Source organism: Mus caroli, chromosome 4 (assembly GCF_900094665.2).
Source record: "Mus caroli chromosome 4, CAROLI_EIJ_v1.1, whole genome shotgun sequence".
Taxonomy (NCBI): domain Eukaryota; kingdom Metazoa; phylum Chordata; class Mammalia; order Rodentia; family Muridae; genus Mus; species Mus caroli.
The window spans coordinates 69,157,663-69,181,527 of NC_034573.1; the positions used below are offsets into that span (position 1 = coordinate 69,157,663).

General features: G+C 37.2%; 1 protein-coding gene across 43 annotated transcripts in view; it reads right to left on the reverse strand.

Moving 5' to 3' along the window:
- The window catches only part of Ptprd (protein tyrosine phosphatase receptor type D), a 2,211,569-nt gene that overhangs the window by 153,432 nt on the left and 2,034,272 nt on the right, over nucleotides 1-23,865 (reverse strand). For 20 of the 43 annotated variants that reach the window (XM_029475788.1, XM_029475765.1, XM_029475748.1 and 17 more), the window contains 6 exons: nucleotides 19,124-19,257; nucleotides 14,916-15,060; nucleotides 12,407-12,712; nucleotides 11,376-11,569; nucleotides 7,480-7,506; nucleotides 3,388-3,505 (listed from right to left, as the gene is read on the reverse strand). In XM_029475788.1, coding sequence (XP_029331648.1) covers nucleotides 3,388-3,505; nucleotides 7,480-7,506; nucleotides 11,376-11,569; nucleotides 12,407-12,712; nucleotides 14,916-15,060; nucleotides 19,124-19,257 — 924 coding nt within the window. The remainder of the gene's footprint in view (nucleotides 1-3,387; nucleotides 3,506-7,479; nucleotides 7,507-11,375; nucleotides 11,570-12,406; nucleotides 12,713-14,915; nucleotides 15,061-19,123; nucleotides 19,258-23,865) is intronic. The other 23 variants (XM_029475790.1, XM_029475789.1, XM_029475791.1 and 20 more) reach the window with 2 other exon arrangements.

A 23,865-nucleotide genomic window follows, 5' to 3' on the forward strand; every position in this document is an offset into this window, starting at 1 on the left:
ATGGGCCTGGGGCTGTTCTTGTGAACCAATCCCCTAATGAATAAAGGAGCCAATCACTGGGCGAGTAGGCGGGACTTCCGGGTTGGAGAGGGGAAGAGATGAATCAGGAGAGAGTTGTGTCCTTTTGGAACTGGACAGAATAAGGGTAAGACGTAGCTGCTAGAGTTTCCCTGGTATCATGGTAAATCAGCAAGGAATCTCCACCAGAGGAATCAGATTTTAATAAGGCTTACAAGATTAGGTTTCAGTTGTTGTGTTTAGAGATTGAGTTACCATTGTTTCTGAACTAAGTTTGTGTTGTGCTTTCCTTTACTCGGTAGTTCATCTGGGTTCAAGAGAGAAAGGTACAGTTGCAAAGCATGAGTTTGTCTGATGTGCACCACTAAGGCCATAGGGATTTGAAGCATGGTGCTGGTGTGGTAGGGACCCATCAATAGGAACTTAGGGAGCTGGGTGGAGACGATTTGGGAGCTGCGGACCCAGAGAGTCTCCACGAGATAAAAGGTGTCAGCCATTGCCCACCAGTGCATACCGGGCCTGGCTGCTGCGGCAGAGGCACAAGTGCAGGAGCTAGACGGTACTATTTAAAATACTTCCAGCAACACACAGCTAGCCAACAGATTATTAAAATCCAAGGAACGATACACAAAAACTGTCAAAGCAATGGATTTGTAGATTTTTATTTTATTTTAAATCACATTTATATGTAGTTCTCTGTGTAAGAGGATGTGACCGTGAGTGTAGGTGCCCACAGTGGCCAGACAAGGGGTAGGATGCTGGGGAGCTGGAGTTACAGGTGGTTGTGGGCCTCTTGTTATGAGAACTGGGAGATGAACTTCAGACCCCTGAAAGAGCAAGATTTCTCCAGCCCGCAAAGTAATGACTTTTTTGGTTGTCTTAAATCTCAAGGCCTTAGGCAATATAGTAGTTGTGATAAAGAAAAGTGAGATTATTAACAAAGAGGCTATCCACATCATTAGCATTCAAATACAAAAAAGCTAGTTCCATATGAGTTTTCTCATGTTAGACATAAGTCTTACACAGATTGGTTAAGTTAGGGACACTACTTGATTTTGAAGGATTGATTGCTTATTGATTCTAGAAATGATGTGCCATAAAGAAACCTACAGACAAGGTTTTTACTGTTAATATAAAATTTCAAGGGGACCCTCAAAGTATCCACAGAAGCTATAACTATATACCTTTATAACTGTTATTAGGTGTTCATTACAGACTCAGAAACAGAAGAGGCACTTTTCTGATTATATTCAAAGTAAATTAATATGTTCACAGATTGCACAAAAATAAACCAGTGTGAAGGGATGCTTTTTTATTACAAGGTAGGTAAGCAGCATAGGAGCATCAGATAGCCTCTTTAAGGACAATGAGTATTACTCGGGCATCCGCACTGTGAGCATTTTTCATTTCATTATTTAGGTCTTTCACAGTTAAAGAATAGAAATTGTGAAAGAAAATATCAACATAATTGGACAAAATGAACAAGAACCACACTTACAAAAATCTTGTGCAGTGATAGTGATATTGTGAAAAGAATTCCTTTTGTGAAGATTTGGGCTGCTCTTCTATATACACTGTGTTTTCACGTCCCTGTCCCTAAGTCTCAATAAGAATCTGATAATTCACATAAAGCATTAGCAATACGAAAGTATGTCCATAAACAGAACAAACTATTTTGTTCAACTTGGGATTTTATCACCTATCTATGTTTTCACAGTGGTTGCTCCTATAATCACAGTCCTATGTCATGCTACTCACTGAATGTCTCCCTCATAGTATGGCAGAATAGGGTGATACAATGGTAGTTTTAAAATCAAAAGAGAGAGAAGGAAAGAAAATGGAAGAATAAAAAAAAACCCAACATCTTTATCTTGATGGAGTTTTGCCATCTTGAAGAAAGTCCAGGTGGCAGGACTCAAGCAAGGCAAATCTTGTGACATTTAGACAAATTTGGCAGTGAGGTGGCACCCAGGAGGGTGCTCAACATCACAGCTGTTCTCTGCTTTTTCTCTTTACACAGAGGAATTCCTACAAAGTTGTGCAAGAGGCACCTCAGGAGGAGTAAATCAAAAACCACAGCAGAAGCATCCCATGGGAGATTGCACTGGGATAGGACTGGAGGAGACTCCTTCTGTAATTATCCCTTAATTTATCAGTTTATGATGCTAGATCTTCCTGCTGGCTTTCTCTAATGTGGCCAAGCAAAACAGATCTAACAAGCACCAAAGAAGCTGCCCGTCTTTCTAGAAGGAGTGATCTGAAGTTATTTAGCCTTTTGGTATTCTTCAACCTATTTTTTGTTTTCCACCATTTGTGTAATTATGTTCTTTTAAAGCCTCACAGAAAAGGTTAGAGGGAAATTGAGAGAAAATAAAGCTGTAAACCATAAACCCAATCATATGGCAACTCCACTCTAGAGAGGTTTGTGACAGTCAATGTCAACTGCTAACTTGACAGAATCTAGGATCTCATGGAAGGTGGACCTCTGGAGGATGATGATTTTAATTACAAGAAAAATCCCAACCTAAATGCAGGCAGCAACACTGTCTGGACCTGAGTTCCGGCCTAATCAAAGGACACAAGCTTTCACTGCTGTATACTGACTGGGGATGCAATGTGATCAGCTGTTTCAAATTAGTTCTGCCTTGATCTCTCTCATATGACAGTGTATTTTGAAGACCCAGCCCTTTCCCTCTAATGTTACGTTTGTCAGTCTTTCATTGCAACAACAGGAAAAGAAACAAAAGAATCCTCGTGGTGATGTTGCTGAATCACTGTGTGACTTCTCTGCTTAGATGCCTTTCTCCTCGACCTTCATGAATCTAGCTCCTCCACATTCGGTTTTGATAACCTGCTCTACATGGGGCATAGGCCAAGGCAGGAAAGGCAAATAACTAAGAAGGTTCCACCTCAAAACAAGGAAACAATACAAAACAAGCAAAAAGCCCTAATACCAAGAAAAAGAGCCTCCCTCTAACATGCCTACATACATTATTTTTAACCTTATGTTAAGGTTAGGGTTAGGGCCTGCCCTGAAGGGACATGCCCTGAAGACATTTTCTCACATGCAAACTTGCTAGTTTACTAATCCATATGAGAAAATAAATAAAATGAGAAGAAATTATTTTTTGTTATTATATACCTAGTACTATAAATGATAGTGGACTCATATAGATGCTCAAAAATAACTTGTTGAACGAATACTTGGATTCTTTAGAAATAACATAAATTTTCCCCCTCACCATAGAAAAATGCTTCATAGTTGAGTGAAGTCTATTTTCTCTCAGTGTATCATAATGAAAGACAATTATAGTTTACATCCATGTTTACTATTTGGCTGAAGGTAGAAATATGCACAGAAGACATTACCTGCCCCAGTGGTGGACACTAGCTTGGGCTTGCTTCGAGCACCATCTCCTTTTGTGGTGTAAGCTGTGACAGTAAGGGAGTATGAAGTTTCAGGCTGTAGCCCAGAGATGATCATGTCCTGAAATGACACATGCCAAGAACAGTGATTTAAAGCATGCCAGGGAGAACCTGGAGGAAAATAAGGTGACTGATTTCTGTGCATGCCTGGACATGCCCTGAAGCCATGCTAAGCACTCAAGTTCCATGCCTTCAGCTCATGCTATGGAGGTGGGTCTGGATGTTAATAGTGAAGTTGGATATTCGAGCATCCTCAGAAGCAGCTTTCAGAAGTATTAAGACTGAAATCTGGAACCAAACTTCCTTAATATTCTTGAATTTAAACTTTCTTAAGTGTTTGATATATATAAAACAAATAATAGCTGAGTAATCTAGGAGTGCTTACCCATTTACATTTGTATTTCCCAAGATAAAGTTAGAATATTAGAATCCCAGGTGGGTGAAAGATAAGTAAGTTTTATCAGGAAAATTCTTGCATCTGCGTCTGGCATATCGCAGCTATCTGATACACTAGCTGTTATTCTGTAGCAGCATTTTCCCAAGGTGATGATGCCCTGACATGTAGCTAGATTGCTGACAGGGCACATGTCAGTATGGCATTTCTACCCCCAGGAAGTTGCTAGATAAATAAATGGTTGATCTGTTGAATCTAGATATTTTCTGGGGCTGAAGAATATTTTGACATGAGGAAATCACAACTGGTTAATTTTATAGCCTGATAACAAAAGTTGCCACACAATAAGAATATTCTAGATATTTAGCTAGAGCTCATACAATTATGAATGAGACTTGAGTTTATGAGATCAGTAATGTGTGCTTACTTATTTCTGATAATTTGGAAAACTAACTCTGAAAAAAATCTTAATTTTCTTTTAATAAGGGCCCAGAACTATTATAGCGTTAAGACCATCATTGAACTGTTTCTCTAAATTGGATGTTACACAATCCTTCAGCTGGAGCCCTGGCTAGCTTTTGGTTTCAGTGTTTGTGTTTGTTTGTTTTGTTTTTGTTTTTAGATCCATATACATTCCATACAGACAAAACATATATGGAGCAAGTAACAAACTACTTCACTCTTTTGCACAGCTATATTTTCAAGTTGATTATGAATACATTTTAAAAACTATTCAATATCATTATCTTCCCAAGCTAAAGGGAGCCTGAGTGAGTGAGGAGTGAGTGAACATGGCCACAAGAAATACAGTAGGAATTTTCTTAGCAAAGCAATTTATGGATTCCACGGAACATTACTGCTGAAGCTGAGGCTGAATATGACAGCTTTGACAGGGTACTTTCTCAAAAGAATAAGAATATCATCATTGTGGAAATTGAAACATTTCAAATATCATCCTGTTGAGTGCTTGAAGACTTTATTCAGACACATAGATGGACATTTTCAGAAAATATATATTTTATCTTTAGGACCTTGAAATGCTGTCACAGAGGACATCCAGACCTGATGAGCAGTATTATATACCCTGGTAGAAAAACTGGATATTCAGAAACAATGGTGGTATAGATGCTAACCTCTTAATGAGGTCTCTCAAGATTACTGCTAGATAGCAGACAACCTTGGCATATAGAAGAAGTTCTATTATCAAGTATGCAAAAACTTTGATTCTATCATACAGCTTTCATTCATAATATTAGAGATATTTTAACCCTGTGCCTTTCTCTTTTTCCAGTTATGTGATACAGTATGTAATATACATTGAAACTGGTCAAGTCCTATACACTGCTAGAATCTTAGGAGACCATAACACAACTATCACAATCATGCTAATACTTGAGCTACATTTTCTGTCTCTAAGTGGACTGCATTTGCATGGTGGTATTGGACTCCTGTGAGGCAGGGTGACCACTTCAAAAGTCAGAAATCCTTATGGCTCTCATCACCTCCTGTCCCACTTTGTACTCTTGCCTTCTAAAAGTCTGTGTTCTTAAGGTCTTGTCCTAGTGCCATCAGCTTCACTGCCTTCTAGACTTGGAAAAATAACTACATTTATTTTGGAACTGAAAATATTTCTCACTATATCCCAAACTAATGTGCAGCCCCAACTTGACCCTCTGCTTTAAGTAGTAATACAATGTAGAATCTGTTTGGTGTCTCCCTGTGACATATCATCTGAAGTTCAACTGGAAAACCTGGAAAGCCATCCCCAGAGTAGACTCTCCCTGATCACTTCCATGGTTTTATGGCTGATGACTCCTCTTCAACCTTCCACCACACCTCTTTAAAGTCTTGATCAGCAAGCTTCTGTCGAGCTTTGGCTTAAATGTTGCTCAATCTGATCCTTTTCATTTCTGCCCCCTCAAATTCTGCTGGATTTTGGACACTTCATGAAGAAATTAGAAAAATCTCTATTTAATTGGTCTTCATAAACTTTTTGTCTTTTAATGCTTCAATTTACCCATTAAATTGCTGTCTTTTCAATGAGGTAGTTTTCAGCTCTGGGCATCATGAAATCAATTTAATCAACCATGAGCAGTTTCAAATAAAGTAAGAAATTCAATGGATTTGAGCATAAATTGTTGAGTTCATTACATATTTTAATATAAATATGGTTTTATAAAACTTTCATTTCTTTCGAATACATATATACACTGAATCACATAGTAAGTGTGTTTCTAACTATGGGTCTTAGCCACATAAGATATTGCTTTGTACTCAATTTTATGATATCTGATACACTATTCATATTTTCCAAGAACTCCAAAAGGAGCCTTGTGCTTTGGCAATAAATATTTATACGTTAGGTCTCATGGCACTCTGTGGCATTTAAAACACTTTGATTGGCATTATGGCCATTTGTCCTGAGAGACCAAAAGTTTTTCAGGGTCAATGTTTACAGCACATTTATCTCTATATGCTTTGCATATAGTGTAATAATGAATACCAAAAGATTAATTAATGCTAATTCTATTCAGCCTAAGAAAGGAAATTGCTCTTTATAACCTTTATATGATTTTTCTTTTTACTATGTTTCAATATCTCTCCAAGAAACAATGGCAAAAGATTCATTATTCTTCTGACACCTCAGCTGTCAAAGTTTACCTCTTTACTCTATTCCACAGTGGTTTTATTATGCAAAGCTTTTACTTTTGTCCAACTAATCGGTTCATAGTCACATGACCAGAGGTAAGTCTCACTCATCTCCATGGCTGCACCTGTTGTACACCACTACAGACAGGTAACACATTTTTCTTAGCCCAAATATACATAAATATTGTCACCTATGGAACTACAGAGCATCGCTTCAGTTCTCAACTATACTGCCATCTTGCACAGTTATTTCTGAAATTATAACCATATGAGCATTGCCACTGATTTCCATGGCATTACACCTTTATTTAGGATATTTTTGGCTCCAATTTATAACTGTTTCATATATATTTATATTATACCTAGTCTTTGTACTGTTTCCTGTAAGTACTTACATGGTAAATGTCCTATCACATGAATATCTGCCATAGAATAGGCCCTTTACAAGTAACTAAAGCTATATGTATATATTAAAGAGCACCCTCCCTCTGTGAAACTCTTTGTATTTCTTGACAAGTCTCACTTATTGCCATTCATTGTTTTCTATATGTGACAAAATTTAGCCAGGTATAGATGGAGTTAATTGGTGTTGTAATTATACTATGTGATATAATTATTGATAAACCTTGGTGTAGAAAATATTAGTACCTACATCAAACACGTGACATGACCCATGTGTGACAACTCCATTTGAAGCATGCTTCCTCTAATTGTGTCACACGGCAGAGTTAGTAGCAGAAACCAAAATAAATGCTATAAGCTCATGACCTTTTTTTACGCAACCAGTAGCACCATGCTCATTTCACAAAACCAGAAATAAACTGAAAAGTGCATACATTGTTAAGATTAATTAACAACAGTCCATTAGTTCATGCAAATGTGATATCCAAGCAAATGTGATATCCAATCATGAGTAAGTGAAAGACTGATGTTGGAGAAACACAAGCATATAAGGTCTGATTTTTTTGGCCAAACAGTAAAAATCTACTCACATGTTCAGTAGTATCATCAAATTCCCACTGATTGAGGTTAAGAAAGTTGGGGAAGGGGACAAAATAAAAAGACATGAAGAGAAACTTGTACCCTTATACAAAACGATGTTAGCCTCCTTTAATTTAAAGTAGGGAAATACAGTCACTAAAGCAACATATACAATAACATTCCGAAGAATAGATGCATTATAATGTAGACATTCTCACCTCTAAGGGGTTAAGGTAAATATGTGCTATTGTTACTGCTCAAACTAGCACATCTATCAACTAGCTATATGGCTTATTGAAAAAGCAAGTAAGGCACAGAAAACAATCTAATGTTGCTGACCTCAAACTGCTTATATCAGCAAGTTTTACTTCTTTCATGGGTTGTATAATTAATTTAAGTATTTGTAATAGTTAAACAAGTAATTTTAACTATTTAAATTACTACCGCTTAAAAATACATAAGTTTCAATGAAGACTTGTGAGAGGTACTTAAATTTCAATGAAGAGTCAAGAAACAAATGAAATGGAGAAGAGAAAAATTACAGAAAAAAATAATAAACAGAAAAGAGGAAAATATATAAATTTATTAGCTATATAACAATAAAGGTGAAGATGCAGTTTTATAATGTAAAGTAGCTGAAATCCAGAGAAGCCTATCAAAGTATGATCATGCTTCTGTTCCCACATGGAGAGATTTTAAAATAGCAACAATGATGTTATTATCATTACATTATAGAAATATTCTACTTTAAGAGCAGTACAATAGGGCCCCCAATGGAGGAGCTAGATAAAGTACCCAAGGAGCTGAAGGGGTCTGCAACCGTATAGGTGGAACAACAATATGAACTAACCAGTACCCACAGAGCTCATGTCTCTAGCTGCATATGTAGCAGAAGATGGCCTAGTCGGCCATCAGTGAAAAGAGAGGCCCCTTGGTCTAGCAAACTTTATATGCCTCAGTACAGGGGAATGCCAGAGCCAAGAAGTGGGAATGGGTGGGTAGGGGAGCAGGACAGGGAGAGGGTATAGGGGACTTTCAGGATAGCATTTGAGATGTAAAAGAAGAAAATATCTAATAAAAAATTGAAAATTAAAAGAGCAGTACAATATAGGTCTAAAAAATTATAAAAAATAATCAAGTAGATTTTTGATGGTCCTCCAGTGTTTGAAATTGATTTAGTTTTAAAATTTCCTTTTGGAGTTTAAAATTATCATTGTGAACCTTTAATGGTATCTTTTCATTCTGTTTTTATAAAATTTCTTTACTATGTATCCATTTTATTCCACTGACAATGGAATTTTCTTGAAGTTTGGATGAAGTAAGCATTTGGGGGACTGTAAGACACCCAAAACACCAGTGAGTATGAGTCTCAGGTAAAGTTGGCTGCATTGACAACTGTGTACTGCCATAACGAGACTCAAAGGCTCACTGGGAATTGATTCAGTAGTTCTATGAACTAAAACAATTAGGTTAAAAAGTGTGTGTATACATATACAGATATACATACAGTAATATTTAATATTTATTAAAATCTGTGCTTGTAAGCAAATCTATGCATAGAAGAGGTTAAAAGAAGCCTAAATCTGCCTATTTTCTTCACTCTACCAATTTTTTTCTTTTAAAAAAATTTTTGAAATTACAAATTTTTTAGATAAAATATATCATATGTCAATTGCAATATGATCAGTACATTGAGTTAAATATTAACAATTAATATTGATAAAAATGATAAATTTAACCCATATTCTAAAGCTCACCAGAGTCCTAGGTAATAGTCAGAATGTAAAGTTTCTGAGGACAGAAATTATGAGAACTACCCAAACTGTAGAAGTCACTAAACAGTTAGAGGACTAGTTATGCATAAAAAAATTGAAATATAATTGATATCTACATATAATTTTAAGTGATGTTTCAGGCTAGATTTTCACAGATATGTCAATATCTGCAAACTATTAAACAACTCCTAACACTCTCCTTTTAGACAGTACCATTGCTTTTATTCTGATGAGAACACATGGCCATTACATTCACTAACGTTAAGACTGTGTCTCCCTTTGTTTTGTATATATTTAGTAAATATATTAGTTATTAGCTGAGTTAACAATAATTTATTTTCTTAATTTGTCTTAAAAAGAAATCAACATTTCTCTCAAACTATTGACTGAAAACATACCTACATATTTTAACAAGGCTAGAATAAAATCCATATCTCTAATGAAAAGAGTTGTCAAAAGCCCTTTCTCATGTCAAAGGCATATGATGCATTACATCAGCTATATGTATGTTTGCAGAAATCGCTGCAAAGTAGAAAGAGGTCTGAGCCCTAGGAATGTGCCACAGATTTAGATCCCTTCAGGCTTTTAGTTAGGATGATTCAAAATAGAAGCAAACATAAACAGTTTTGTGAGCTGACAGCATAACAACTTTTATGGGTAAATGCTTTCATTAGCACAGTAGGGGTACATATTGCCTCATATTTTCAGAGATAAAAAGATAAAACTGGGCAAAGTTATGTAGAAGTTTTCATTCTGTTTCTGATATTTTCATGTTTACATAAAAGATATTTTCATTTCAAATTTTAAATTTACAAACTCCATCCTTTTTTCTGGTCAGCCACCATGCACTTAAGCAAAGTATAACTATCTACACATTCCTATAACCCCAGTACCCCATTACTGTCAGAAGGGCTATGGCAAGATAGGCCCTGGGTTATGCGACATTTCCAGCAGGGCAGTTAGAGGAAAACTGGAGTTTTCCTCTTCCTCCCAGGAAAACACTTGAGTGACAAGTAGATAAATAATTATATATTCATTTAGGGGGATTACTTTTAAATACCTATAACCTAAGGGAAAATGAAAATGTTCTATGCTTTGCTTTAAATAACTGACTAAAAAACATGTCAGGGACACTGTGGTTGTAAACCACTTTCCCAAGGTCAACAGGACATCTCAAACATGAAACTACTCATTATTAATAACTCCTTTGTTGGTATAGGCTATCTATGCAACCGTGTGTACAGGATTGTATGGATGCATGTATAAGTGAGGATGTATGCACCCCTGTGTGATTGTGGAGGCCAGAGGACCACCATGGTATTGTTATTAGGCTCTGTTGACCTTATTTTGAGATAGGTTTCTGACTAGCCTTGAACTTGTCAAGTAGGTTAGACTGACTGGCCAGAACATCAAGCCATTTCCATTTTCCACCTCTAGGATTACACCTGAATATGCCACACTTGGCTTTTTCATGGGTAGATTCTGGGGACTAAACTCAGGTTCTCTTTGGAAACATGTCACTGACTGGGCATTTCCCCAGCTCACTAGTAATTCTCTTAACTTGGTTCAGAACAGGAGATCATATTTATTCTCTTGGAAACTTTAATTTAATTTTTATCATCAAAGTCATTATCTTCACTTCCTGGGACAGAAAACAATTATTCCCATAAAATATATGACCTGATGAAAGGCAAAATAAAATAAAATGCTGAGTTCCTTCCCCTGAATAAAAATGTCTGTTCTCTAGTAAAAGCCTCAGACTTAAGAAATTAGATCAACCTTGGTCCAAGTAATTTAAACACAGCAGAAGGTAGATTCTATCAACCCAAGAGTAGCTTGGAATACTTTATTGTGGCTTAGTTAGGCTCATCATTATTTCTTGAAGTGGGGAGTGTCAATTTAGACCCAGACATAAAGAACATAATATCTATTTTTTTAAAAAGTGACTTTTAATTAAACTTAAAAGCAATTTATTTCAGTTTAATTTTAGTTGACGTTACTTTTAATTTATAAGGTAAATACATAGCAATGGGTTTTAAAGCCTAGAATTTTTAATAGAATAGTGTTTAAAACACAAAAGGGTAAATTCTGGCACAGACTAGAAGCAATGTTAGCCAATAAAACAGGCTCACCTGTGCATCAGCCAGCATGACATCCTTCAGCATGGGCTGGCCCTTCGGCTCGCCATTTTCCATTTTCACATAGTGCACCTGATATCCTCTTATCTGGCCATGCTGCTTATTGGGCACAGGTGAGCGCCACGAGACTTTAACAGCTGTGGCGTTGACAGCCTCCACCTCGACTTTTCGAGGAGGACCACTTGGAACTGCAACAACATCATGGGTAAAAGACAATTATAGGCACTCGCCACTGGTGCAGCGAGAGTGCTTTCTTTACAAAAATGGGTAGACCCACTATGCTTCATTGAAGAACACACACATCTTCAACTAAGGAAAATGATCAACCAATCTGCTCTACATTTGAAGAAAAGATCAAAAAACATGACCGATGCAAAAACCAAAATGGAAGAAGAAGAAAAAAAAGAGTATCAGAGAAATAGAAAAACATGTAAAAAAAATGTACAAAAGCCAAGGAAGATGCTTTGAGGTCCAAAGCATTAAAGCACAAAGAAGTATTGTACTGAAATAATAACAAAAACAGATTGTTGACAGTTGTGTGTTTTTTAACGTTTTTGTTTTAATAGCAGAATAAAAAGATTCTTGACTATATGGATTCTTCTCTCTTTTTTTCTCATATCAAGAGGCCGTTTCATACAACAGGTGCCAAAAATCACAAGACAAAAGACAGTAAGAAGGTGGCAGTTTTGAAAGTTAATTCCACAATGCAAGAGAATTTAATAAAAATGCCAAGAAAAACACAGGAGACATTAGTTGGAGGTACAGAGAAAATCTGGATCATAGGACCATAAGAGCAAAAGTGTCCCTTTAAAAGGTAAAAAAATTGTTGCATTGAAATTGAACAAGAAAATAAGAAAAATAGCCCAGGATTTGGAAAGACAGGTCTTTGGCAAAAAGTTACATAATAAAAATGTTGGATCAAAAATGATGAGCAGAAAAATTTTTTAAAAGAATAACTGTTAGCCTATCCAAAGCAGACCCAGACTGTGTCAGAGGAGCGAACTGACGGAGCGGAGGCAACATACCATCTTCATCGGTTCGAATCAACACGGACAAGCTCTCAGGGCCAGGGCCGACATCTGTGTGGGCAGTCACAGTGATCCGGTATTCAGTCCATTTTTCCAGCTGTTCCAAAAGGTATTTGGTAGTATCCGAAGGAATTCCCAAAATCTCATGAGGCTTGTAGTCTTCCCCATCCACTGCAGCATACTTGAGGGAGTATTCAGTGATAATGCCATTCTGTTTTTCCACTGGTGGAGGTTGCCAACTTACCAAAATACTAGTGGAACTTGGGCTGGTACAACTAATATCTTGAGGAGGAGCTGATGGCTCTTATTTTGGTAGTGAGTTAAAGGAGGATTTGAGTGAAAGGACAGGAGTGGTTGGAAAAAAAATGATAAAACAAAAAAAAGGCAAAAATAAATATACGAACAATAAGGGCAGAAAAAAACAAAAACAATACTTTGAAACTTAAAATTTTTAACATAAATTTATGAACCTTGGCTTAGTAACATGAGTAAACAAAAATATGAATCAATGGTCAAAATAACTGTTAAATAATGAATGGGGGAGATGTATGGAAATGAAACCATGTGTCAGAGATCCTCAAATAAAATCACCTACCTGCATTTTAAATTCTTCTTCTAAACCAATTCCTTGGTATCTCCCATCCCCACTAAACTGACTAGCACCCCAAACATCAAATAATTGATGTAAACCTGAGATTTCAGAAATACCATTTCCATATCTATTTTATGTCCTTTCCACATTCTAGAATAAAGAAAATCCATCCATAGCACTCATTTGTGGAAGGACGTTTAAGTGAACAACAAAAAAAGTAACTGATAGATGCCCTCCTATTGAAGTCAATGAAGAAAAACAAAAATCCGAAAACAAAAGAAAAAAGAAAAACTCAACAAACATAGAAGGGCTTGCCCTATCTAAAAAGTCTAAGTCAGCCTGACCAGTTTTAATGAAAAGTGTTAATCTAACATTGATTGTAGCCCAAATAAAATGAGCATGCAGAATCATTAAGGAATGAGAATGCACAGGCTGAGATTTACCTACCGAGGGCAAGGTCAGGCTTGTTGGTTCTGACTGTACTTACCCTATTGTCAGCTTTCAGCTTTTTTATTATAACTCTTCTCGTGACACCATTGCTAGTAAAGAATTAGATCCCACCAGCAAAATTTGGTAAAACTTGTATTAATCAGCTATCCCTTACAAAAGGTCAATAACACAGCAATTAAAAATACCTAGTTAACCCCCCCAAGAATCATGATTTATATTATTTATATATTTATATGGTTTACATTCCATTTCTTTCTCTTTTTTTTTTTTTTTGGATGCAGTAATTCATCGAAAGCAGATTTACATAATAGCTAAAACACACACTTTTACTGTCCATTCTAACATAAGACAGACATCTTCTGAGCAATTATTTCCCATCAAATTACCCCTATACATCACAATGTCAGGAAATACAGTTAAAATACTACACACAAAAATCCCACCCAGTAGCTGTAAAATTGTTCGAGATAAATTGAGTTGATGGTTAATTGTTAATACTTATTAAAGAGCGAATGGCAGCACTATAAACCATCACACTTTCCATCACAAACAATGTTTTAGACAATATTTATAGAAAACAACATGTTCTGGGCATTGTGAAGCCCCATTATAACAAACTTGGCTACGCTGAGGCATGCAAGCTCAAAAGAGAATGAAGTTAAGGAAGCAAAATAGCATCCAGGGCGCAGATGTGCCTATGAGTATTCCAATATCCTCAGATTTATCTAAACTGAGATTTTCTGTGTCTACATGGACTCTCCAGGAGTAAGAAACCAGTCATATGCACTGAGCCTTCCTCCTGAGTAGGAACAAATACATGCTAATCACTTGTTTTTAAAAGGAAATCATTTCGCTTTTTGCCACTCCATACTCTGATGTGCTCTGGCCTGATTTCTCTGCAGTGATTTCAACCTGATTTTTGTTTTTCAAACAGGGTTTCTCTGTGTATCTCTGTCTGTCCTGGAACTCACTCTGCAGACCAGGCTGTCCTTGAATTCAGAAATCCACCTGCCTCTTCCTGCCAAGTGCTGGGATTAAAGGTGTGTGCCACCACTGCCCAGCTCTGCAGCCACATCATTTAAAGGATGAGGACAGAACTAACTACTGCACCCATTTCCTAGTTATGATACGCAATTAGCTTCTCTAAAATTTTGTATTTAGGAAGTGGAATGGAGGGTCTATTATTTGCACCATGTTTAAAAACAACACAGGTCCTATCTGTGTCCTGTATCCAGAGAAGTGTGTGTGTGTATGTATGTGTGTGTGTGTGTGTGTGTGTGTTGTGTGTGTGTGTGTGTGTGTATGCCACAGAGATAGTTACTGAAGGCTCAGCACACTACCAGGTTTGTTCTTTCGTTCAAAACAGAACAAAAAACAAAACCCCAAAAAACCCCAAAAAAACCAAATGTTAGAAGCATTTCCTAGAGAGAAATGGGCAACAAGGTAGCAGAGAGAGACACCTACTTGATTGCATGGTTCTAGCTGATATTTCAGCTGTAGAAGCACCCAGGCCTTGAGGAGAGCGTGCAGACAGACGGAAGTAGTACAGGCTGTTTGGTTTCAGCCCTTGAAGCCTATAAGATGTACCTGGCTCAATGGTGATTCGCTGCTGCAAATAAACAGAGGATTTAGTCATTTTCTTGTGAATTGGTGCACATATGGCATAATAACTGTCTGCAACATTAGATTTCTCTCTAAACCACAATACCATCAATATATAGCAAAAAGAAACAATGTTCAGGGCTATTTATGAAATTATACCATGAGGAAGACATAGTTGAAAGGTATTTTTCCATAAAAGATGACTGAAACAGAGATACCAATGCTGACAATTATCCACCAGCACACAATAAGAGGCAAGGAGAGGACAAAGCCAGGATGCATGTCAACCTGAAGATATACAAGGTGCTGTGACCACAAAGGTAAAGGACATTGGCCAAGCTTGAAGGATGCTGAGCTTGCAAAATTCCATTCAATCACACACCCATGTTTTCTTCCAGGATTCTACAATCCAAATGTGGGTGGCAAATATTATATACCCAGAATGGGCAACATTTCACAAGATGCTATAAAAGTGTTGTGAAGGACTAGGGACATATGTCAGCATACATAATGTATAGAAGGCCCTGGTTTGGGTTTCCTACCATAAAACAAAGTTAAAAAAAAAGAAACAAAAGCAAAAGCTACAGAAACAAACATAAACAAACAGAAAACAAAACAAACAAATAACAACAAAAAACAGATGTGGTGATCCATTCTTACAATCCCACCACTGGGCAGTGGAGGCAGGAGGATCAGGAGTTTAACATCATTTTCAGTTACTTAATGAGTTTGAGGCCTATCAATTTTAAAAACAAGCAAACATGCAAAAAGAAAAAACACAAAGCCAACCTCTGGACTGAACATGAAGTCTTCAGTGGAGGTGTTAGAGAAAGGACTGAAAGAGCTGAAGGGGTTTGCAACCCCATAAGAAGAACAACAATAACAACTACCAGAGCTTCCAGGGTCTAAACCACCAACCAAAGAGTGCACATTGAGTGACCCATGGCTCCAGTCATATATGTAGTAGAGGATGGCCTTGTTGGGCATCAATGGGAGAAAAGACCCTTGGTCTATGAAGGCTTGATGCCCCAGTGTAATGGAATGTGAGGGCAGGGAGGCAGGAGTAGGTGGGTGGCTGAGGGTATACCCTCATAGAAGCAGGAGAAGGGGGGATGGGATAGGCAGTTTCTGGGGGGGGGGATCTGGAAAGGAGTAACATTTGAAATGTAAATAAATAAAATATCTAATAATAAAAAAATAAAAAGAACAGACAAAAAAAAAACGTGAAAAAGATCTGAAATTGGTGGTGGTCCTAAAATTACTTGTGTTATTGAAGAAAGCTGAATCATTTCTAAGAACTAAGACCATTACTATGAATTTCTTTAGTATAGTTGAGAACGTTTTTGTGGCTAAAGAGCCTATAGGTAACAAAATTATTCATAAACTTCTCAATACCTGTTATATAACTGTTAACATTATTGGGGATTTTCAAAATAAGATACTTATCAAAGCTAGGTTTCACATCTGCCTTTGCATTTTAGCAAAAGCATATCTGACTATAAGTAATCAATGTCAGATACAAACAAATATATAATTGAACAGAGGCATAAACAATCTTAAGCCTTTTTTCTAACCAACTAGTGTTGCTATTCACACAAATGAATTCAAACAAAGTTAATTCAAATATAAATATGTAGAAAACATTTCGAGAGTGCTCTGGCTATTAAATATAAGGGCGCTTAGAAACTTCAGATTCCTCAAATAAGAAAACAGGATTCTGTCACCAAAACAATTGTAATGCACAGTAGTACATGGAGAGCTAGTGCCCCAGTAGTCTCAAATGACTGTCATACACCTTAACTCATGTGGAAGAAAGAAGGAAAGAAAGAAAGAAAGAAAGAAAGAAAGAAAGAAAGAAAGAAAGAAAGAAAGAAAGAAAGAAAGAGGCCCAGCACATTTCAAACAACAACACCCTGGCTCTGAGTCCTGGACTGTATGAGAAAACAAGATGAGCAAGCATAGGGAGCAGGACAATGAGAAACATTCCTCCATGATTTGTCAGTTCTTGCCTTCACATTCCTTTGTGTCAGTCTTGACTTTTCTCTGTAATGGACTGTGCTCAGGATACCTATCCCAAATAAACCCTTACCTCTATACTTCACTATTACAGAAATTGGTACCAAGAGTGGGGCATTGCTGGGCTGAATCTGACCACATTTTAGGGTTTTATCTGGGAACAGGGTGGAAGAATTTAGAAATTTGGTCTGAAAAAGCCATTGAGGGATCAGAGCTTAGTGAGATGTTCTGGAACAACTTAGAAGATAATGTGAGATCAATGCAAACATAGGATTGACCTACAAAGTCTTAGACGAAAGTTTGAGAGTCCTTTAAAGAATCTATTGAGGGTGTTTGTGTTATATTTTGGATCAAGACTCTGTGGTTTCTGGTCAATGATATTGAAGATGCAGTTGTAATTAACAAGAGACCAATATCACTAAAGTACTGGTACAATCCATGCTGGTTATCTGGGCCTGCAAAGTCAGCTGTAATTAAAAAGAGACTAGCCTCTGTGAGATGACATCTTCTAGCAGTTATTTATTCACAGTTAAAACACAGAAGCTGTGGTCCATTTGTGGTCCAAAGCTGTCCGCTAAAGTAGTAATTGGTAATGTCTAATATTCTCTCAGGTGTTATTGGTGATGAGAGCTGCAAAATTAGAGGGGTCATGGAGAGCAGCTGAGGCTTACACAAGTCAGACTCCTTAAAGATGTCCCAAGCAAAGCTTAAGTTAGGGGGCAGTATCTATTACAGTGTAAATTCCAAGACAATTGAGATGCTGAGGCCACTAAAGATAGAGGCAGGTGCAACCCAGAACTGACCTGAGTCTTTGAAACAAGTTGCAGATGCTGTGGATGGCAGAGGCAGAGGCAGAGGTAGAGGCACAGAAATAAAGCTGAGTAAGCCTTTAGAGCCCAGAAAAAAAGAGCAAGTATAAGACATCAGACACTAAGCCATTTACACTGTTTGGTTTTGTGTTTGCTTTGTCTTAATTATAACTGTACCCTGGTTCTTTTGAAAAAAGTGTGCAATTTATTTTTTATTTTACAAGAACCTGGAGTTAATGGACATTGGATTTTTAAGATGTTAGATATTTTAGAGATTGATCTTTTAAAGTGTTTTAGTGTTGTGGGACTTTTACAGTTATACTATAATTTATTCTGTAACATTAATATGAACTCTTAAGGATAAAAACGAAAGGAAGGGTCTGTTAAGTTGACAAGGGGTCAATTGTGCTGTTTAGGGTTTTTTCTTTTTTTTTTTTTCAGTGATATAAGCTAAGGTCATCTAAGAAGAGGAAACCATAATTAAGAAAATGCCTTCATCATATTGGCCTGTAGGCAAGTGTATGGGGGCATTTTCTTGATTAAAGATTGGTGTGGGAGGGCCCATCACATTGTGTGAATGATACCCCTGGTGGGTAGTTGGGGGATGTATGAGAAAGCTCAGACATTTCTCTGTGACAGGCTGTATTTAGGACATCTAAGTCAAATAAACCCTTTCTTCTCCAAATTGCCTTTGGTCATGGCCTTTATCAAAGCAACAGATTACAAACTAACACATTATTTAATTAAAAAAAAATTTACTTTAAAAGGGATTCATCACCCAGGTATGGTGGCACATACCTTTAATTCCAGCACAGCATTTGGGAGGCAGAGGCAGTCGGATCTCTGTGAATTCAAGGTCACCCTGGTTTACATAGTGAATTTCAGGACAGTTACAGCTAAATAGAGGGAGTCTATCTCAGAAAAGCATACAAATTCCAAATATTCATATGATTGTATAATGGCCTAAATAACTACTATGAGCAATTACAGAAAAGAATTAATGGTATCCCTCCACGTCATGTATGCTTTGTTTTGCTGTGATCTGATGCTTGAATGGTATGGAGCTGGGAAAACTAAATCAAAAAGCATGAAAGCATGTTATCTAGAACAATAGTGGTTTTTTTTTTTTTTTTTTTTTTTTTTTCTCCCCCCCTCAAATGCTCCAAACACCCATTTGGGTTGTTTTGGTCAAGGTCCTCTTTTCATGCAAATCTTTCCCACAAAGGAAAGATTTATAACTCTTACCTCTTCTCCTTGATCCCCATCTCTGTAGACTAGTTCATAGCTGGCAATGGTATCTGATCGTGGCGGTGTCCAAGACAGCAAAATACTTGTTTCAGATTCAGGTTCTGCTTTGAAGTTTAGTGGCTGCCCTGGTACTAAAAACACGGAGGCAAAGGACTGAGCTCAACATCATAACCAGTATTCAGAAATTCTTCTGGTTAAGTATGTGTTACGCTTAATGAAGAACAAGGATCTAACATCATCTGAGATATAAGGGCCTCCTTGAAGACAGCTCATTTATACTTCTCAAAAGGATAAGAGTCATGGGGTGAATACTGTCTCAGTCCTTGAGTAGTTTAATATGCATACAATATGAAGTAGAAGTAACAAGATCATTATGTCTATATTTCAGAATTCAATTGTAAAGACAGTAAAAATATGGATTTCAAATAATATTATAATAGAAAATTTATATAAAATATACATATAATCCCTAACTACATTTTGTATATTTATTTTTCCACCCACAATTAGGTATAGTTCTATCCCCTCATCAAGGAAACTTCACTTTGCAACAGATGGAAACAATTACAGAAACACAGAATTGATCAAATTGCAGAGTTGTGGAGCACAGTCCCAACTCATAAATCTAAAACATAACTCCTTCACCTAAGGATTGTGGATCATTGTGGAAGAAGGAGCAGAAAACGTTTTTTTTTTTTTCTAAGTTTGCAGAAAGATGTTTATTTGGGTAGATATAATGGGACTTAGTTCAGACTTACTCTTCTGAGATTTTATAATTTCGATTGTGGAATATTGATTATACATAAGTAAAAAGTCACGGCTCAGTGTGCATTTCTGTTCTAAGTTTAATAGCACAAGGTGTGTGCTACACAGTACAGAATGATCTTAAAGTGTATCATGGGCATAGAAACTAAATGATTTTGAGTATTGTACAGAAACATCAGTTGAATGGCTTGATCTTCAATTCAATCTGTTGAACTTCTTTGATGACATGATATAGAGACTAAGGGTCTACATCTAAACTGCCAAATTCTTTGTTAACATTTCCTTTTTTTTATTTTGATTTTTATTTTGTATTTTTTTTCATTTACATTTTAAATGCTATCCCAAAGGTCGCCTAGACCACCGCCTCCCCACTGCCCTACCCACCCACTCCCACTTCTTGGCCCTGGCATTCCTGCATACTGAGGCATATAAAGTTTACAAGACCAAGAGGCCCTCTTCCCAATGATGGTCATCTTCGGATACATATGCAGCTAGAGACATGAGCTCCAGGAGTACTGGTTAGTTCATATTGTTGTTCCACCTATAGGGTTGCAGACCCCTTTAGCTCCTTGTGTACTTTCTCTAGCTCCTACATTGGGGGCTCTGTGATCCATCCAATAGCTGACTGTGAGCATCCACTTCTGTGTTTGCCAGGCCTCTGCATAGCCTCACAAGAGACAGCTATATCAGTGTCCTTCCAGCAAAATCTTGCTGGTGTATGCAGTGGTGTCAGTGTTTGGAGGCTGATTATGGGATGGATCCCCGAGTATGGCAGTCTTTAGATGGTTGATCCTTTTGTTTCAGCTCCAAACTTTTTTTCTGGAACTACTTCCATAGATGTTTTGTTCCCAATTCTAAAAGGGCAAAGTGCCCATACTTTGGTCTTCGTTCTTCTTGAGTTTCATGTGTTTTGCAAATTGTATCTTGTATCTTGAGTATTCTAAGTTTCTGGGCTAATATCCACTAATCAGTGAGTACATATCATGTGAGTTTTTTTATGATTGGGTTACCTCACTCAGGATGATGCCCTCTAGGTCCATCCATTAGCCTAGGAATTTCATAAATTCATTATTTTTAATAGCTGAGTAGTACTCCATTGTGTAAATGTACCACATTTTCTGTATCCATTCCTCTGTCAAGGAACATCTGGGTTCTTTCCAGCTTCTGGCTATTATAAATCAGGCTGCTATGAACATACTGGAGCAAGTGTCCTTCATACCCGTTGGAACATCTTCTGGATATATGCCCAGGAGAGGGATTGTGGCATCCTCCGGTGGTACTATACCCAATTTTCTAAGGAACAGCCAGACTGATTTCCAAGAGTGGTTGTAAAAAGTTGCAATCACAACAACAATGGAGGACTGTTCCTCTTTCTCCACATGCTTGCTAGCATCTGCTGTCACCTGAATTTTTGAACTTGGCCATTCTAACTGGTATGAGGTGGAATCTTGGGGTTGCTTTGTATTTTGTATTTCCCTGATGATTAAGGATGCTGAACACTTTTTCAAGTGCTTCTCAGCCATTCAGTATTCCTCAGGTGAGAATTCTTTGTTTAGCTGTGAGCCCCATTTTAATGGGGTTATTTGATTTTCTGGGGTACACTATCTTGAGTTCTTTATATATAATGGATATTAGTCCCCCTATCTGATTTAGGATAGATAAAGGTCCTTTCCAATCTGTTGGTGGCCTTTTTTTGTCTTATTGATGGTGTCTTTTGCCTTACAGAAGCTTTGGAATTTTATGAGGTTCCATTTGTCTATTCTCAATCTTACAGCACAAGCCATTNCTGTTCTATTCAGGAATTTCCCCCCTGTGCCCCTATCTTTGAGATTTCCTCCCACTTTCTCCACTATAAGTTTCACTGTCTCTGGTTTTATGTGGAGTTCCTTGTTCCACTTAGATTTGACCTGAGCACAAGGAGATAGGAATGGATCAATTCACATTCTTCTACATGATATCCACCAGTTGTGACAGCACCATTTGTTGAAAATGCTGTCCTTTTTCCACTGAGTGGTTTTAGCTTCCTTGTAAAAGATCAGGTAGCCATAGATATGTGGGTTCATTTCTGGGTCTTCAATTCTATTCTATTGGTCTACTTGTCTGTCGCTATAACAGTACCATGCAGTTTTTATCAAAATTGTTCTGTAGTACAGCTTTAGGTCAGGCATGGTGATTCCACCAGAGGTTCTTTNATCCTTGAGAAGAGTTTTTGCTATCCTAGGTTTTTTGTTATTCCAGATGAATTTGCANATTNCNCTTTCTAATTNGTTGAAGAATNGAGTTGGAATTTTGATGGGGATTGCATTGAATCTGTAGATTGCTTTTGGCAAGATAGCCATTTTTACAATGTTGATCCTGCCAATCCATGAGCATGGGAGATCTTTCCATCTTCTGAGATCTTCTTTCATTTCTTTCTTCAGAGACTTGAAGTTCTTATCATACAGATCTTTCACTTCATTAGTTAGAGTCACGCCAAGATATTTTACATTATTTGTGACTATTATGAAGGATGTGGTTTCCCTAATTTCTCTCTCAGCCTGTTTATCCTTTGTGTAGAGAAAGGTCATTGACTTGTTTCCGTTAATTTTCTATCCAACTACTTCATTGAACCTGTTTATCAGATTTAGGAGTACTCTGGTGGAATTTTTAGGGTCATTATATATACTATCATATCATCTGCAAAAAGTGATATTTTGACATCTTCCTTTCCAATTTGTATCCCCTTGATCTCCTTTTGTCGTCGAATTGCTCTGGCTAGGACTTCAAGTACTATGTTGAATAGGTAGAGAGAAAGTGGGCAGCCCTGTCTGATTTTAGTGAGATTCCTTCCAGCTTCTCACCATTTACATTGATGTTGGCTACTGGTTTGCTGTAGATTGCTTTCATCATGTTTAGGTATGGGCCTTGAATTCCTGATCTTTCCAAGTCCTTTATCATGAATGGGTGTTGGATTTTGTCAAATACTTTCTCCACATCGAATGAGATGATCATGTGGTTTTTGTCTGTGAGTTTGTTTATATAGTGGATTACATTGATGGATTTCTGTATATTAAAACATCCTTGCATCACTGGAATGAAACTTACTTGGTCAGGATGGATGATTGNTTTGATGTGTTCTTGGATTTGGTTAGCGAGAATTTGTTTGAGTATTGTTGCATCGATATTCATACCAGAAATTGGTCTGAAGTTCTCTATCTTTGTTGGGTCTTTCTGAGGTTTAGGTATCAGAGTAATTGTGGCTTCATAGAATGAATTGGGTAGAGTACCTTCTGTTTCTATTTTGTGGAATAGTTTGTGAAGAACTGGAATTACATCTTCTTTGGAGGTCTGATAGAACTCTGCACTAAACCCATCTGGTCCTGAGCTATTTTTGGTTGGGAGACTATTCATGACTGCTTCTATTTCTTTAGGGGATATAGGACTGTTGAGATCATTAACCTGAGCCTGATTTAACTTTGGTAACTGTTATCTGTCTAGAAATTTGTCCATTTCATCCAGGTTCTCCAGTTTTCTTCAGTATAGCCTTTTGTAGAAGGATCTGATGGTGTTTTGGATTTCTTCAGGATCTGTTGTTTTGTCTCCCTTTTCATTTCTGATTTTGTTANTTAGGATGCTGTCCCTGTACCCTCTAGTGAGTCTGGCTAAGGGTTTATCTATCTTGTTGATTTTCTCAAAGAACCAGCTCCTCGATTGGTTGAATAGTTCTTCTTGTTTCCACTTGGTTTATTTTGCCCCCTGAGTTTGATTGTTTCCTGCCCTCTAATTCTCTTGGGGGAATTTGCTTCCTTTTTTCTAGAGCTTTTAGGTGTATTGTAAAGCTGCTCCTGTGTGCTCTATCCAGTTTCTTTTTGGAGGCACTCAGAGCTTTGAATTTTCCTCTTAGAAATGCTTTCATTGTTTCCCATAGGTTTGGGTATGTTGTGGCTTCATTTTCATTAAACTCTAAAAAGTCTTTAATTTCTTTCTTTATTCCT